The 17,781-nt window shown below is 40.1% G+C and overlaps 1 protein-coding gene across 2 annotated transcripts in view; it reads right to left on the reverse strand.

Annotated features, from left to right (window-relative positions):
• LOC139539669 (NLR family CARD domain-containing protein 3-like) overlaps window positions 1-14,796 on the reverse strand; it is a 57,843-nt gene extending 43,047 nt beyond the window's left edge. The window contains exons 1-8 of one of the 2 annotated variants that reach the window (XM_071343244.1): window positions 14,414-14,796; window positions 10,581-10,648; window positions 9,504-9,603; window positions 5,802-5,918; window positions 5,472-5,556; window positions 5,114-5,342; window positions 1,858-3,628; window positions 1,399-1,572 (exon numbers count right to left, since the gene is read on the reverse strand). In XM_071343244.1, the coding sequence (XP_071199345.1) occupies window positions 1,399-1,572; window positions 1,858-3,628; window positions 5,114-5,342; window positions 5,472-5,556; window positions 5,802-5,918; window positions 9,504-9,586 (2,459 nt within the window). In that variant the 5' untranslated portion in view covers window positions 9,587-9,603; window positions 10,581-10,648; window positions 14,414-14,796. The remainder of the gene's footprint in view (window positions 1-1,398; window positions 1,573-1,857; window positions 3,629-5,113; window positions 5,343-5,471; window positions 5,557-5,801; window positions 5,919-9,503; window positions 9,604-10,580; window positions 10,649-14,413) is intronic. The other variant, XM_071344026.1, reaches the window with a different exon arrangement.
• Window positions 14,797-17,781: the final 2,985 nt, after the last annotated feature.

A 17,781-nucleotide genomic window follows, 5' to 3' on the forward strand; every position in this document is an offset into this window, starting at 1 on the left:
AGTAGTCAAAAGTATAGTATTTGGTTATGTTTGGCCCAATATTAAAATTGTTGCTAACCTCTCACCATTACCAATAACAGAGACTACAACAAAACATGCTAACCTCTCACCATTACCAATAACAGAGGCTACAACAAAACATGCTAACCTCTCACCATTACCAATAACAGAGACTACAACAAAACATGCTAACCTCTCACCATTACCAATAACAGAGACAACAACAAAACATACTAACCTCTCACCATTACCAATAACAGAGGCTACAACAAAACATGCTAACCTCTCACCATTACCAATAACAGAGACAACAACAAAACATACTAACCTCTCACCATTACCAATAACAGAGGATACAACAAAACATGCTAATCTCTCACCATTACCAATAACAGAGACTACAACAAAACATGCTAACCTCTAACCATTACCAATAACAGAGACTACAACAAAACATGCTAACCTCTCACCATTACCAATAACAGAGGCTACAACAAAACATGCAAACCTCTCACCATTACCAATAACAGAGGCTACAACAAAACATGCAAACCTCTCACCATTACCAATAACAGAGGCTACAACAAAACATGCTAACCTCTCACCATTACCAATAACAGAGACTACAACAAAACATGCTAACCTCTCACCATTACCAATAACAGAGACTACAACAAAACATGCTAACCTCTCACCGTTACCAATAACAGAGACTACAACAAAACATGCTAACCTCTCACCATTACCAATAACAGAGGCTACAACAAAACATGCTAACCTCTCACCATTACCAATAACAGAGGCTACAACAAAACATGCTAACCTCTCACCATTACCAATAACAGAGGCTACAACAAAACATGCTAACCTCTCACCATTACCAATAACAGAGACTACAACAAAACATGCTAACCTCTCACCATTACCAATAACAGAGGCTACAACAAAACATGCTAACCTCTCACCATTACCAATAACAGAGACTACAACAAAACATGCTAACCTCTCACCATTACCAATAACAGAGACTACAACAAAACATGCTAACCTCTCACCATTACCAATAACAGAGGCTACAACAAAACATGCTAACCTCTCACCATTACCAATAACAGAGGCTACAACAAAACATGCTAACCTCTCACCATTACCAATAACAGAGGATACAACATAACATACTAACCTGTCACCATTAACCTAAAATAAAAGGTGACCTTCCGTATTGTCAACTAATATGAAACATTATATCTCAAACCCAAAATGCTGGAGCATAACACCAAATGTAAAACTGTAATCTTCACTGTCCAAACACATATGTTGTGGACTATGTGTGTCTGGTAAACACATGTGGATCTGGTGAACAGTCATCACTTGTTGACCAACTACAGGAATACTGACCTCAGAGTCTCCAGTTTACAGTGGGGATTCCCCAGTCCAGCAGAGAGCAGCTTCACTCCTGAATCCTTCAGGTCATTGTTACTCAGATCCAGCTCTCTCAGGTGTGAGGGGATTGACGTCAGAGCTGAGACCAGAGAAGCACAGACTTCCTCTGTGACTAGACAGCCTGACAGCCTGCAAAGAGATCATCATGACTTCACAAACACACTGTTCATTTAACACCAGCAGTGTAGAAGGACAATGTCATATGCATTTAGTTTATTCTCTCAAACAACATATAGATTCATCTTCCATCTCCTAGAACTGTATGGTCATAATGTTATACTAATGTGAACATCAAAGCATTTATTCAATATGTTATTCAATATAATATTATACACATATTATTATGCATATTTTTCTCTAAACTGAATATTGCTTCCTGATGATTAGTTCTTATATGTCATTTTATTTACTCACAGAACAGCTCTGGAGGCTTTGACCACTGGCAGCAGCCTCAGAAGACCTTCCTCTGATCTGGAGTATTTCTTCAGGTCAAACACATCCAGCTCCTTTTCTGAAGTCAGCAACACAAAGACCAGAGCTGACCACTGTGCAGGTGACAGGTTGGGTTTTGAGAGACTTCCTGATCTCAGGTAGCTTTGGATCTCCTCCACTAGAGAATGGTCATTCAGTTCATTCAGACAGTGGAACAGATTGATGCTCCTCTCTGGAGAGGGATCCTCCCTGATCTTCTCCTTGATGTACTTGACTGTTTCTTCATGGGTCTTTGAGCTGCTTCTTGTCTTTGTCATTAGACCTCGTAAGTGCTTCTGATTGGACTCCAGTGAGAGGCCCAGGAGGAAGCGGAGGAAAAGGTCCAGGTTTCCTGTCTCACTTTGTAAGGCTTTATCCACAGCACTCTTGTAGAAAGTAATTGCAGACTTGTCGTTTGTTTGCAGTTCATCCATTAGATTCTCATTGTTGTTGATGAATGAGAGGAACACATATACAGCAGCCAGAAACTCCTGAATGCTCAGATGAACAAAGCAGTACACCTTGTCCTGGTACAGCACACATTCCTCTTTAAAGAGCTGTGTGCACAATCCTGAGTACACTGAGGCTTCATTGACATCAATGCCAGCCTCTTTCAGGTCTTCTTCATAGAAAATCAGATTGCCCTTCACAAGCTGTTGAAAAGCCAGTTTCCCCAGTGACAGAATGCTCTCTTTATTCCAGTGTGGACCTGTGTCTTCTTTCCCAAGATACTTTTCATTCCTCTGTTTGGTATGAAACACCACAAGGTGTGTGTACATCTCAGTCAGAGTCTTGGGCATCTCTTCTCTCTTATGTTCCAGCATGTGTTCAAGGACTGTTGCAGAAATCCAACAGAAGACTGGAATGTGGCACATGATGTGGAGGCTCCTTGATGTCTTTATGTGTGAGATGATTCTGCTGGCCAGGTCCTCATCACTGAATCTCTTCCTGAAGTACTCCTCCTTCTGTGGGTCATTGAACCCTCGTACCTCTGTCACCTGGTCAACACACCCTGAAGGAATCTTATTGGCTGCTGCAGGTCGGGTAGTAATCCAGAGGAGAGCAGAGGGAAGCAGATTTCCCTTGATGAGATTTGTCAGCAGAACATCCACTGAGGTTGACTCTGTGACGTCCCAACAGATCTTGTTATTCTTGAAATCTAGGGGCAGTCGGCACTCATCCAGACCATCAAAGATGAACAGAACTTTGTACTTGTTGGAGATGGAGATTCCTGATTGTTTGGTTTCCATTGAGAAGTGATTGAGAAGCTCAATGAAAGTGTGTTTGTCCCCTTTCATCAAATTCAGCTCCCGAAAAGGGAAGGAAAATACAAATTGGACATCCTGATTTGCTTTTCCTTCAGCCCAGTCCAGAATGAACTTCTGCACAGAGACTGTTTTTCCAATGCCAGCGACTCCCTTTGTCAGCACAGTTCTGATAGGTTTGTCTTGTCCAGTTAAGGGTTTGAAGATGTCGTTACATTTGATTGCAGTCTCTGGTCTTGCTTGTTTCCTGGTTGTTGTCTCAATCTGTCTCAGCTCATGTTCATTATTGACCTCTCCTGTTCCACCCTCTGTGATGTAGAGCTCTGTGTAGATCTTATTGAGAAGTGTTGGGTTTCCTTGTTTAGCGATCCCCTCAAATACACATTGAAACTTCTTCTTTAGATTAGATTTCAGTTCACGTTGGCAAATCACAGCAAGCTCATCTGAATCTAGAAATAACACAGAGGATATTAATATTACGTCTGTTTTAATGCCTACAGTATTGTAGGACTGTTATAAAGTTTTACATTATAATAATTTATTCTCTTAACTGACTGTATAAATGTGTAAATGTTTTCATAATGCATTACAGACTGGTGTGACTGATTATATTATTATTGGTATTATTGATGGTATTATTAATGTTCTCTCTCTCTCTAAATTAATCACCACAACACATCCCTGCTGCTACTTGATGAGGTCACTAGGTGTTGTGTTAAGGCTAGAGTTCGACCGATTAATCGGAATGGCCGATTAATTAGGGCCGATTTCAAGTTTATTTAACAAGTCAGTTAAGAACACATTGACAGAATGACAGATTTTCACCTTGCCTCTCTCTCAGTGCACTCCACAAGGAATGCAGTAAGACAAGGTAAGTTGCTAGCTAGCATTAAACTTATCTTATAAAAAACAATCAATCAATCATAATCACTAGTTAACTACACATGGTTGATGATATTACTAGATATCATCTACCGTGTCCTGCGTTGCATATAATCTGACTGAGCATACAAGCATACAAGCATCCAAGTATCTGACTGAGCGGTGGTAGGCAGAAGCAGGCGCGTAAACATTCATTCAAACAGCACATTCGTGTGTTTTGCCAGCAGCTCTTCGTTGTGCGTCAAGCATTGCGCTGTTTATGACTTCAAGCCTATCAACTCCTGAGATGAGGCTGGTGTAACCGAAGTGAAATGGCTGGCTAGTTAACGCGCGCTAATAGCGTTTCAAACGTCACTCGCTCTGAGCCTTGGAGTGGTTGTTCCCCTTGCTCTGCATGGGTAACGCTGCTTCGAGGGTGGCTGTTGTCGTTGTGTTCCTGGTTCGAGCCCAGGGAGGAGCGAGGAGAGGCACGGAAGCTGTACTGTTACACTGGCAATACTAAAGTGTCTATAAGAACATCCAATAGTCAAAGGTTAATGAAATACAAATGGTATAGAGGGAAATAGTCCTATAATTCCTATAATAACTACAACCTAAAACTTCTTACCTGGGAATATTGAAGACTCATGTTAAAAGGAACCACCAGCTTTCATATGTTCTCATGTTCTGAGCAAGGAACTTAAACGTTAGCTTTCTTACATGGCACATATTGCACTTTTACTTTCTTCTCCAACACTTTGTTTTTGCATTATTTCAACCAAATTGAACATGTTTCATTATTTACTTGAGGCAAGATTGATTTTATTGATGTATTATGTTAAGTTAAAATAAGTGTTCATTCAGTATTGTTGTAATTGTCATTATTACAAATACATTTGTAAAAAATTGGCCGATTAATCGGTATCGGTATCTGCGTTGAAAAATCATAATCGGTCGACCTCTAGTTAAGGCTGCTACAATATCATTGAGTTACACAGCTACTTCAGCTGTACTTTAGCTACAGCTTTTAAATGTTATAAAACAGCATTCAACATGAGGCAGACAGCTCTTACATTTCTCCAGTGTGTCAGCAAGCTCCTTCTGGTTCATTTTCCTCAGGACGTGCAGTGTGATCTTCAGAGCCCCCTCTCTGGCACTGCTCTCCTGCTTCTCATCTTCAGCATCCACCACTTCCTTATCCTGCTTCTGACTCTCAAAGCCTTCTGGGAGTTCTGGACAAAGAATCCTCCTGAACATCTTCAGCTCGTTCTTCACGAATGTCAGAATTTTCTCTTCAAGCAACTGAAATAAATAATGTAAATAAATGAAGCAAGAGACAAAATGCTTTCTCATTAACACATTAATGAATGATTGACAGATCAACTTTACTTGAGGTAAACAAAAACAAATGTACATAACAGGACCACATACACTGAATATGGAGGACAGGTCTGTTTGATGACTCTGGGAAGACTGACCACTGAGAATCTCTGACTCTGATCTCTCCTGTTGGTATCTGTGGACAAAACATGAGATTACATCTCCTCATCCAGGGAGTGAGATGTAACACACACACACACACACACACACACGGAGGGAATGTTGTGTTTGTTTAATATTGTTTTAGGACTATGAAAATGGACAAAAGGATTAGCCTATGGATTATGAAAACAACAAAAAGAAATGTGAAAATGGGAGAGGAGAAATGACTAGAGACAGTGTTGTTTAACTCACTGACCATGACCCATGAGTTCTTCTTACCTTTGTTCAGTAGAAAAGTCTCCCTCTCTAAAGGATATAGGATTATTCATAGACAGGTCACTCTTCATGGACACACAGCTGGGTACAGGGGAGGCTGGTCTCTCCTGCTTGATTGGCCTTCAACACAACAGAGACAAACATTACATCTCTCATCTACTCTGAGCTCAGATGGGGAAACATCAGAAGAGTTTCATTCCAAAAAGCTATATATCCATTTTCAGAAATGTTCGTAAATTAGCTTTTATTGTTTAAAGAAGTTATGTTTATGTTAAGTTATTTGCTAAATGAGATGGCAGGTGGGTACCTGCTTCTATAAACCAATGAGGAGATGGCACGTGGGTACCTGCTTCTATAAACCAATGAGGAGATGGCACATGGGTACCTGCTTCTATAAACCAATGAGGAGATGGCACATGGGTACCTGCTTCTATAAACCAATGAGGAGATGGCACGTGGGTACCTGCTTCTATAAACCACTGAGGAGATGGCACGTGGGTACCTGCTTCTATAAACCAATGAGGAGATGGCATGTGGGTACCTGCTTCTATAAACCAATGAGGAGATGGCACATGGGTACCTGCTTCTATTAACCAATGAGGAGATGGCACGTGGGTACCTGCTTCTATAAACCAACGAGGAGATGGCACGTGGGTACCTGCTTCTATAAACCAAGGAGGAGATGGCACGTGGGTACCTGCTTCTATAACCAATGAGGAGATGCAGAGCGAACTGCGTCACAAATAGAACTGACTTCAAGACGCTCGTTGGGGACGCGAGCAGTGTGTGTCATCGTTGTAGTCAGCCCCGCTAAAAGGCTGGTGTCGTTACTCTGCCTTCTCCGGGGGCATGTTGAGGTAAATTTACTAACCGGGAGGGTTGAATTATGTAATTTATTGGTGGGCTGGAAGACGCACTCTTGTCTTTTCTATTCCGAGGTTGTTTACTCGCAATATCAGATATTAAGATGTGTTTTATAATGAATGTTTACTGAGGTTGAGGTTCTGACTAGTGATTATTTACCCGGTGTTCAATACCTGCTATTGAGGCGCCCTGAAAATAATATTCAAAAGATTGGTCCTTGGACACAGAGGGGTTAAACACTAAAGTTACCGTCCATCTAGTGAAGAGAGGAGAACCGGACAGAGGTAGCCAGCATCCGTCAACGAGAGAATGATGTATTGTTAGCTAAGTTAACTAGGATGCTGCTGGTATAGTAGCTAGCTAGCTTACCGAGCTGTACCGACTAGCTTGGCTAGCTAGCTGGTCGTTCTGTACCTCGTCTCGATGAAAATGACGAATCCGGTGAACCACAAAATGAAACAAGGATAGAGAGTGAAAAGGATCTGGCTACACTCATACTGTCCCTGACCGTAAAGAAAAAAGCAAATTGAACAATAAACTTCGGTGTCTCAACACTGTAGTGAACTCCGTCGTTATTCCCCAAGATCACCTCAGCCCACTCTGCGCGTAACCGGACAATATGCTTGGCGCCAAACCGAACGTGGACGCGGACAGTTCTGTACGTGGACGCGGACAGTTCCAGAACGCGGACATGAGCAGTGCAACACAATCAACTAAACCCAGTCTTTACAGAGGGTTACATTAGTAATATTAATTTATTATTATATTAAACAAATGTTCTAAAAAAAAAATTATAACAATATGTTGAGATCTGGGCCCATATCCACAAAGCGTCTCAGAGTAGAGAATTGGTCGTATAAGTGCTGAGAATAAAGACATTTTTACACTAATGGGTATAAATTAAAGCTATTGATGAAGTCTCTAGTCCCACCTAGTCGGCAGATATTTATGACACCTGGTGAGCTGTCCTAAGTAGTTAAGAGTTAACAGCACGTGTCTTGATAATACTATAGAATAATGCAGTGAGTCAGTGGTTCCTGCACCACATGTAATTGCTTTGTAGTAGTTAAAATAATGTTTGATATTTCTATATAATCAAACCATAAATAATATCGACCTAAATGCAGCAGTAAGTCTTGTGCTTTTGGCAATGATTTATGTATATTATTTATGTTTAACAAGTGATACCATGTATGTCTGCATAGCATTTTGTCTTCATTTTGGCAGATTAACTCATGCTTATTTCTGAAAATTAACTCAGGTTTTCACCCAGCGGCTAAGGAGTTGGAACTGTGGCTGAAAGGTGGCGGGTTCAAATCCCGGGCTTGGCGCTGGAAGAAACAGGAGGAATTGATCTGACCACTGGAGGGCTGCTGGGTTCCCATCCTCAAAACATTACCCTTTTGTTGATCAGAACTCTAGAGGTTCTTCTTCACTGAACCCAAAAATATACATAACTTTTAGTGATTCCATATATTAAGGAATTTTTTATATTTTAAGGAAGTGAAGCCTTTTTGGTTCTATAAGGAACCTTATTTTCTAAGAGTGTATAACAAACACGTTTTTCTTTTGATTATTTAATTATCTACATCATGTTATTTCAAGTTGTCACTTTGGAGCGCAACATCACATTGTTAAATAATAATCCTAAATTGGGCGTGGCTATAAATTGGGTAATTAAAGGCATCTAGTGCGTAATATGTGTTCGATGTAAATTAACATTGTTGCAACGTTGTAGGCAACATTATTGGCAAGGGACTTGATGCTACTATGCCAAAGCTATTTAGAGTTGTTAAACGGGTGTGTAGAGTGAGTTGATATAACGGTAATATTGTCAAAATTCTGCTTGTAACAACGATCACAAATGGTTAAAAAAATATGCATTCCATTATATTAGTCAATAATTAAGAGTAGGCAAAGTGGTCGTGTCATGTGAAAATTCTATCAAATGTCTTACATTGCAACGAGTACAGTCAGGGTGCCGTGGAACCCCTGCAGTACCTTCACAGACCCCGGATTGAGAACCCCTGCAGTACCTCCACAGACCCCGGATTGAGAACCCCTGCAGTACCTCCACAGACCCCGGATTGAGAACCCCTGCAGTACCTCCACAGACCCCGGATTGAGAACCCCTGCAGTACCTCCACAGACCCCGGATTGAGAACCCCTGCAGTACCTCTACAGACCCCGGATTGAGAACCCCTGCAGTACCTCCACAGACCCCGGATTGAGAACCCCTGCAGTACCTCCACAGACCCCGGATTGAGAACCCCTGCAGTACCTCCACAGACCCCGGATTGAGAACCCCTGCAGTACCTCCACAGACCCCGGATTGAGAACCCCTGCAGTACCTCCACAGACCCCGGATTGAGAACCCCTGCAGTACCTCCACAGACCCCGGATTGAGAACCCCTGCAGTACCTCCACAGACCCCGGATTGAGAACCCCTGCAGTACCTCCACAGACCCCGGATTGAGAACCCCTGCAGTACCTCCACAGACCCCGCATTGAGAACCCCTGCAGTACCTCCACAGACCCCGGATTGAGAACCCCTGCAGTACCTCCACAGACCCCGCATTGAGAACCCCTGCAGTACCTCCACAGACCCCGGATTGAGAACCCCTGCAGTACCTCCACAGACCCCGGATTGAGAACCCCTGCAGTACCTCCACAGACCCCGGATTGAGAACCCCTGCAGTACCTCCACAGACCCCGGATTGAGAACCCCTGATTTAGCAGATGCTCTTATCCAGAGAGATTTACAGTAAGTGCATTCATCTTAAAAAAGCTATTTATTTTGGAAATAAACTTAATCAAATCTTCATAAAATTGTCATCTTACCTCTTAGCTTTGGTGTCATGTCCCCCAGAGAGACTCATTTTAGAGGCATCGACCCCCTCCTTTCTCTCTCCAGAGAGACTCATTTTAGAGGCATGGACCCCTAAACAGAGATCCAACATGTTGGTTGTGGTTAACACAGTGACAACTAAACAGAGATCCAGCATGTTGGTTGTGGTTAACACAGTGACAACTAATCATTTATTCAATTGTTCTCATTTATTCATTATCTCTTTGAGAAATAAAACATTTACTAACAGACATATCGAAACAGTCAGGTGATTTAATGCATCACATGAACATGTAGTTGTGACATTTCATCTCCATGGTAACTGTCAATAATAATAATAAGTCACTGTTTGTTAAGGTAGTTATAGACAGTACAGCAACAATAATAATAATAATAATAAGTCACTGTTTGTTAAGGTAGTTATAGACAGTACAGCAACAACAATAATAATAATAATAATAAGTCACTGTTTGTTAAGGTAGTTATAGACAGTACAGCAACACAAGGCCATGTCTCACAATTATTTGTGTGAATTAAAGGTAGGATATTATTGTCTTTCAATCTGTTGTTTTCTAAATGTATCTGAGAACGTAGACAGAAGGGCTAAAACGGACATGATTGATCTGAGGGGGAAATCTTTGATCCATTCAGAAAGGTTATTTGCAACAGGTAAGAGATGTTATATTATGTAAAGTAGGCTATGTTATAATGTATAGTAGAGGTTTGTTAGATATGCAGATCAAGGTCTATACCTCGGCTATAGTCTACATATAATTGATGACCAGTCTAAACCTGTTCAGATTAGTTCAGAGACCATCAGGTTTGTCAGCATGATAAGTGATCATAGCTCCAACCTACTCTGACTATTGAATGTCTGACGTCGACCTAACCTTATAATAGTTTGTAGGTAGCCTAGACCTACAGTACGAGAGTCTGCCCGTCTTTCCTACATACCAACACATTTATTTAATGTTACCGAGAAATATTAGCCACAGTTTCAACAGCCATTTTGTAACTGCGTAGGCTACAAACATACTTTTAATTTCATATGAGGAAATCACATAACTTACAGTCACTGGTGCAGCCGCCTGTTTTCTGGCAGATGAAGTAGCTTTCATAGGCAACTCATTCAACCAGCCTAAACAACAGTAAATACAAGATGTCAAACGGTCAAAGGAGAATACATAAAAGACAGGTATTTGCTACAGATGTAGGATATTAATTTGAGACAGTTTACTACAGCATAAAAATTATGTGGATTATAATTAACATTTTAAAGTGGAAAGTGGAAATGACAAACTTCAGAAGCCTTTTAAAACATCAAATACACTACAAATTTTAGTTTTCCTGCAACAGAGTGATCAATTTCAGATCCTACATCTGTACAGAGATGATGTCTTTATCTGAAAAAGGCAGTTTGAGTTAGTATCGATGAAGTTACAACTGTCAGCTGCTGTAAACCTAAGTGATTGGATGTTATAGACCCCCATCTGAAAATTTTCTTCCCCGTGCTTATAGCTTTTAGCTCTATGCTCACTCTACCTAGTTCAATATAATGTTGTACGTAAACTTTGTGCAAACTCCACCGCCTGTATCCTGTCTCTTAATGTTTTCTATCACTAGCAGCACCATGTCACCATGTTAAATAATGTGAACAGATGATCTCAACTCTGAGGAGATGTCATTGTGATGTCATTTACTACATGTCAACCTGTTGATAAAAGAACCCAGAACTCTGAGGAGATGTCATTGTGATGTCATTTACTACATGTCAACCTGTTGATAAAAGAAGGCTGAACCCAGAACTCTGAGGAGATGTCATTGTGATGTCATTTACTACATGTCAACCTGTTGATAAAAGAACCCAGAACTCTGAGGAGATGTCATTGTGATGTCATTTACTACATGTCAACCTGTTGATAAAAGAACCCAGAACTCTGAGGAGATGTCATTGTGATGTCATTTACTACATGTCAACCTGTTGATCAAAGAGGCTGAACCCAGAACTCTGAGGAGATGTCATTGTGATGTCATTTACTACATTTCAACCTGTTGATAAAAGAACCCAGAACTCTGAGGAGATGTCATTGTGATGTCATTTACTACATGTCAACCTGTTGATCAAAGAGGCTGAACCCAGAACTCTGAGGAGATGTCATTTACTACATTTCAACCTGTTGATAAAAGAAGGCTGAACCCAGAACTCTAAATCAACACTTACTGATATTATCCTGACATCCTTTACCTCATATTATTGTATCTCTTTGTTCAACAGGTTGTCTATGATATTATTATTGTTGATAAAAGAGGCTGAACCCAGAAGACAACTCTAAATCAACACTTACTGATATTATCCTGACATCCTTTACCTCATATTATTGTGTCTCTTTGTTCAACGAATGTCGGGCAGCCTATGCTCTGAATGTAGTTGAAAACAGTGGGCAGGGAAGTTAACACCCTACGTATTGCACCAATAGGGTTAACCCACATGGTGGAATTGTTACCTGGCTCACACAAAAGCATGTCTCAGACACCAATGTAGCGATCAGCGGGGCAGAGAAGTGAACCCAGGTCGCATGTGTTAAAGGCCAACAACCTACGCATCGCGCCTTTGGCATCAATTGGGTTACTTGGTTGGAATTGTGACGTGGCTCATATAGTGAGGATCACTACACTATAGAGGAACTATGATACAATTACATTATCATATGAAATGTAGAGGATCACTACACTATAGAGGAACTATGATACAATTACATTATCATATGAAATGTAGAGGATCACTACACTATAGAGGACCTATGATACAATTACATTATCATATGAAATGTAGAGGATCACTACACTATAGAGGAACTATGATACAATTACATTATCATATGAAATGTAGAGGATCACTACACTATAGAGGAACTATGATACAATTACATTATCATATGAAATGTAGAGGATCACTACACTATAGAGGACCTATGATACAATTACATTATCATATGAAATGTAGAGGATCACTACACTATAGAGGAACTATGATACAATTACATTATCATATGAAATGTAGAGGATCACTACACTATAGAGGAACTATGATACAATTACATTATCATATGAAATGTAGAGGGTCACTACACTATAGAGGAACTATGATCCAATACATTATCATATGAAATGTAGAGGATCACTACACTATAGTGGAACTATGGTACAATTACATTATCATAGAGGATCACCACACTATAGAGGAACTATGATACAATTACATTATCATATGAAATGTAGAGGATCACTACACTATAGAGGACCTATGATACAATTACATTATCATATGAAATGTAGAGGATCACTACACTATAGAGGACCTTGGTACAATTACATTATCATATGAAATGTAGAGGATCACTACACTATAGAGGACCTATGATATAATAACTCTACTGTTAGGAGTGTTTTACTTCCATTCACTATACTAACATTACACCATACATTTAATTTATCTACTGTTAGGAGTGTTTTACTTCACTATACTAACATTACACCATACATTTAATTTATCTACTGTCAGGAGTGTTTTACTTCACTATACTAACATTACACCATACATTTAATTTATCTACACACTTTACAATAATCCCTGGCAGGATTCTCACCTTGTAGTCTGAATTCACAACCAGAACATGTCAAGTCATTGAGATATTTTCCGTTCTCCTGAGAGAGCAGCTTCCTGATGACTAGCGCTCTGTATATTCTGATGGATGAGGCCTGAGCTGGAATGTGAAGCTAACTGAACCTGGCTAACACTCTGTATATTCTGATGGGTGAGGCCTGAGCTGGAATGTGAAGCTAACTGAATCTGGCTAACACTCTGTATATTCTGATGGATGAGGCCTGAGCTGGAATGTGAAGCTAACTGAACCTGGCTAACACTCTGTATATTCTGATGGATGAGGCCTGAGCTGGAATGTGAAGCTAACTGAATCTGGCTAACTTTAGAAAACCAGTATATCTAGCTTGCATCATAGTTCACCCCTCAGGCTACGTTCAGGTTTCAGCATCAGGTATCAACAGCCGAGTCGTAGGCTACAACCTGGGTTGTATTCATTAGTTTACTCCACAGCCAACAGTTTTAAAATGTTACATAAACAGTTTACTCTAAACGCTGTACAACGTTACATAAAAGGTTTCTGTTGCCAAACATTTTGCTACGGTGGGCACTAATGAATACACACAACCTGTTTTGAGGAAGTGTAAGTTGTTGTTAGGCTCCACAATATTTATTTGTCTCTCTTTCACACAACAACCCTTCCTGAGTGAAAATCATTGACAGTAGATTAGAAAGAGAAAATGTTTGTTTGTTGCTTGTTGTGTTTTAAGCCTGTTTTGAGAAGACAAGTCTATAGACCTATGATACAGTACACTCTTAGAATAAAGGGTTCCAAACGGGTCCTCCGGCTGTCCCCATAGGAGATTATTTTGGGTTCCAGGTAGAACCCTTCTGGCTTCCATGTAGAACCCTCTGTGGAAAGGGTTCTGTATGGAACCCAAAAGGGTTCTACCTAGTACCAAAAAGGGTTCTACAAAGGGTTCTCCTATGGGGACAGCCAAATAACCCTTTTAGATTCTAGATAGTGTAGGAGCGATCACCCTGGGGCACACAGATGGGCACAGAACGAATTCACCCCACGCATCTAATTTATATCAAATACATTTTAAGGAGAGTAGGACTATTATAACACTGTCCACCAACAATATCATCAACTATATGAATACACATAACAATATCATCAACTATATGAATACACATAACAATATCATCAACTATATGAATACACATAACAATATCATCAACTATATGAATACACATAACAATATCATCAACTATATTAATACACAATCGTCGTCTTACCTTTTATCTCTCAATAGAAACAGAGACTGAATGATCATTCGGTCGTTGAAAGTTACTTCCTTGTGCTCTGCTCATTTACATATCAGGTTCTGCCTGTTCTCTCTCCCAGTCCCTCTCTCTTTACAGCTCTTACAATGTGCCTTGGCATACATTCTACAACTGTCATGAACTCTATTGGAGGGATGTGACCCCATTCTTCCACAAGAAATTCCATCATTTGGTGTTTTGTTGATGATTGTGTTCAACTCGGTTGAGACCTGGTGTTCTGTTGATGGTGGTGTTCTATTGTGTTGAGACCTGGTGACTGAGACGTGGCATATTGTGAAACATCAGCAAGTTCAACAGTCTTCATCACTGAAGTTCCTGACAAACGTTCCCCAACAATCACCAATCGTTAAGCTCTTCCCGAACAGGGTCACAGTCTCTCCTGGTTTGCTGCTCCTCTCTCCCCAGGGGTAGCAGCTCCTCTGTCCACAGGGATAGCAGCTCCTCTCTCCCCAGGGGTAGCAGCTCCTCTCTCCCCAGGGGTAGCAGCTCCTTTCTCCCCAGGGGTAGCAGCTCCTCTCTCCCCAGGGGTAGCAGCTCCTCTCTCCCCAGGGGTAGCAGCTCCTCTCTCCCCAGGGGTAGCAGCTCCTCTCTCCCCAGGGGTAGCAGCTACTCTCTCCCCAGGGGTAGCAGCTCCTCTCTCCCCAGGGGTAGCAGTGCCTCTCTCTCCAGGGGTAGCAGCTCCTCTCTCCCCAGGGGTACCAGCTCTTCTCTCCCCAGGGGTAGCAGCTACTCTCTCCCCAGGGGTACCAGCTCCTCTCTCCCCAGGGGTAGCAGTTCCTCTCTCCCCAGGGGTAGCAGCTCCTCTCTCCCCAGGGGTAGCAGTTCCTCTCTCTCCAGGGGTAGCAGCTCCTCTCTCCCCAGGGGTAGCAGCTCCTCTCTCCCCAGGGGTAGCAGCTCCTCTCTCCTCAGGGGTAGCAGCTCCTCTCTCTCCATGAATATATATTATTATGTTGCTGTCTCTGTGTCTTGTCTGGTGTCTCTCTCCATCAGCATATTTTTTTCAGGGTTAGGCCTACTACAATACAACATTCACAACATGACAACACAACTACATAACACCATTAAATACAGTTGGTTACTACAATACAACATTCACAACATGACAACACAACTACATCACACCATTAAATACAGTTGAGGCCTACTACAATACAACATTCACAACATGACAACACAACTACATAACACCATTAAATACAGTTGAGGGTTACTACAATACAACATTCACAACATGACAACACAACTACATAACACCATTAAATACAGTTGAGGGTTACTACAATACAACATTCACAACATGACAACACAACTACATAACACCATTAAATACAGTTGAGGGTTACTACAATACAACATTCACAACATGACAACACAACTACATAACACCATTAAATACAGTTGAGGGTTACTACAATACAACATTCACAACATGACAACACAACTAAATAACACCATTAAATACAGTTGGTTACTACAATACAACATTCACAACATGACAACACAACTACATAACACCATTAAATACAGTTGAGGTCTACTACAATACAACATTCACAACATGACAACACAACTACATAACACCATTAAATACAGTTGAGGGTTACTACAATACAACATTCACAACATGACAACACAACTAAATAACACCATTAAATACAGTTGGTTACTACAATACAACATTCACAACATGACAACACAACTACATAACACCATTAAATACAGTTGAGGGTTACTACAATACAACATTCACAACATGACAACACAACTACATAACACCATTAAATACAGTTGAGGGTTACTACAATACAACATTCACAAAATGACAACACAACTACACAACACCATTAAATACAGTTGAGGTCTACTACAATACAACATTCACAACATGACAACACAACTACATAACACCATTAAATACAGTTGAGGGTTACTACAATACAACATTCACAACATGACAACACAACTACATAACACCATTAAATACAGTTGAGGGTTACTACAATACAACATTCACAAAATGATAACACAACTACATAACACCATTAAATACAGTTGAGGGTTACTACAATACAACATTCACAACATGACAACACAACTAAATAACACCATTAAATACAGTTGAGGGTTACTACAATACAACATTCACAACATGACAACACAACTACATAACACCATTAAATACAGTTGAGGGTTACTACAATACAACATTCACAACATGACAACACAACTACATAACACCATTAAATACAGTTGAGGGTTACTACAATACAACATTCACAACATGACAACACAACTACATAACACCATTAAATACAGTTGAGGTCTACTACAATACAACATTCACAACATGACAACACAACTACATAACACCATTAAATACAGTTGAGGGTTACTACAATACAACATTCACAACATGACAACACAACTACATAACACCATTAAATACAGTTGAGGGTTACTACAATACAACATTCACAACATGACAACACAACTACATAACACCATTAAATACAGTTGGTTACTACAACACAACATTCACAACATGACAACACAACTACATAACAACATTAAATACAGTTGAGGGTTACTACAATACAACATTCACAACATGACAACACAACTATATAACACCATTAAATACAGTTGAGGGTTACTACAATACAACATTCACAACATGACAACACAACTACATAACACCATTAAATACAATTGAGGGTTACTACAATACAACATTCACAACATGACAACACAACTACATAACACCATTAAATACAGTTGGTTACTACAACACAACATTCACAACATGACAACACAACTACATAACAACATTAAATACAGTTGAGGGTTACTACAATACAACATTCACAACATGACAACACAACTACATAACACCATTAAATACAGTTGGTTACTACAACACAACATTCACAACATGACAACACAACTACATAACAACATTAAATACAGTTGAGGGTTACTACAATACAACATTCACAACATGACAACACAACTATATAACACCATTAAATACAGTTGAGGGTTACTACAATACAACATTCACAACATGACAACACAACTACATAACACCATTAAATACAGTTGAGGTCTACTACAATACAACATTCACAACATGACAACACAACTACATAACACCATTAAATACAGTTGGTTACTACAATACAACATTCACAACATGACAACACAACTACATAACACCATTAAATACAGTTGGGGGTTACTACAATACAACATTCACAACATGACAACACAACTACATAACACCATTAAATACAGTTGAGGGTTACTACAGTACAACATTC

This window comes from Salvelinus alpinus, chromosome 1 (assembly GCF_045679555.1).
Source record: "Salvelinus alpinus chromosome 1, SLU_Salpinus.1, whole genome shotgun sequence".
NCBI classification, from domain to species: Eukaryota; Metazoa; Chordata; class Actinopteri; order Salmoniformes; family Salmonidae; genus Salvelinus; species Salvelinus alpinus.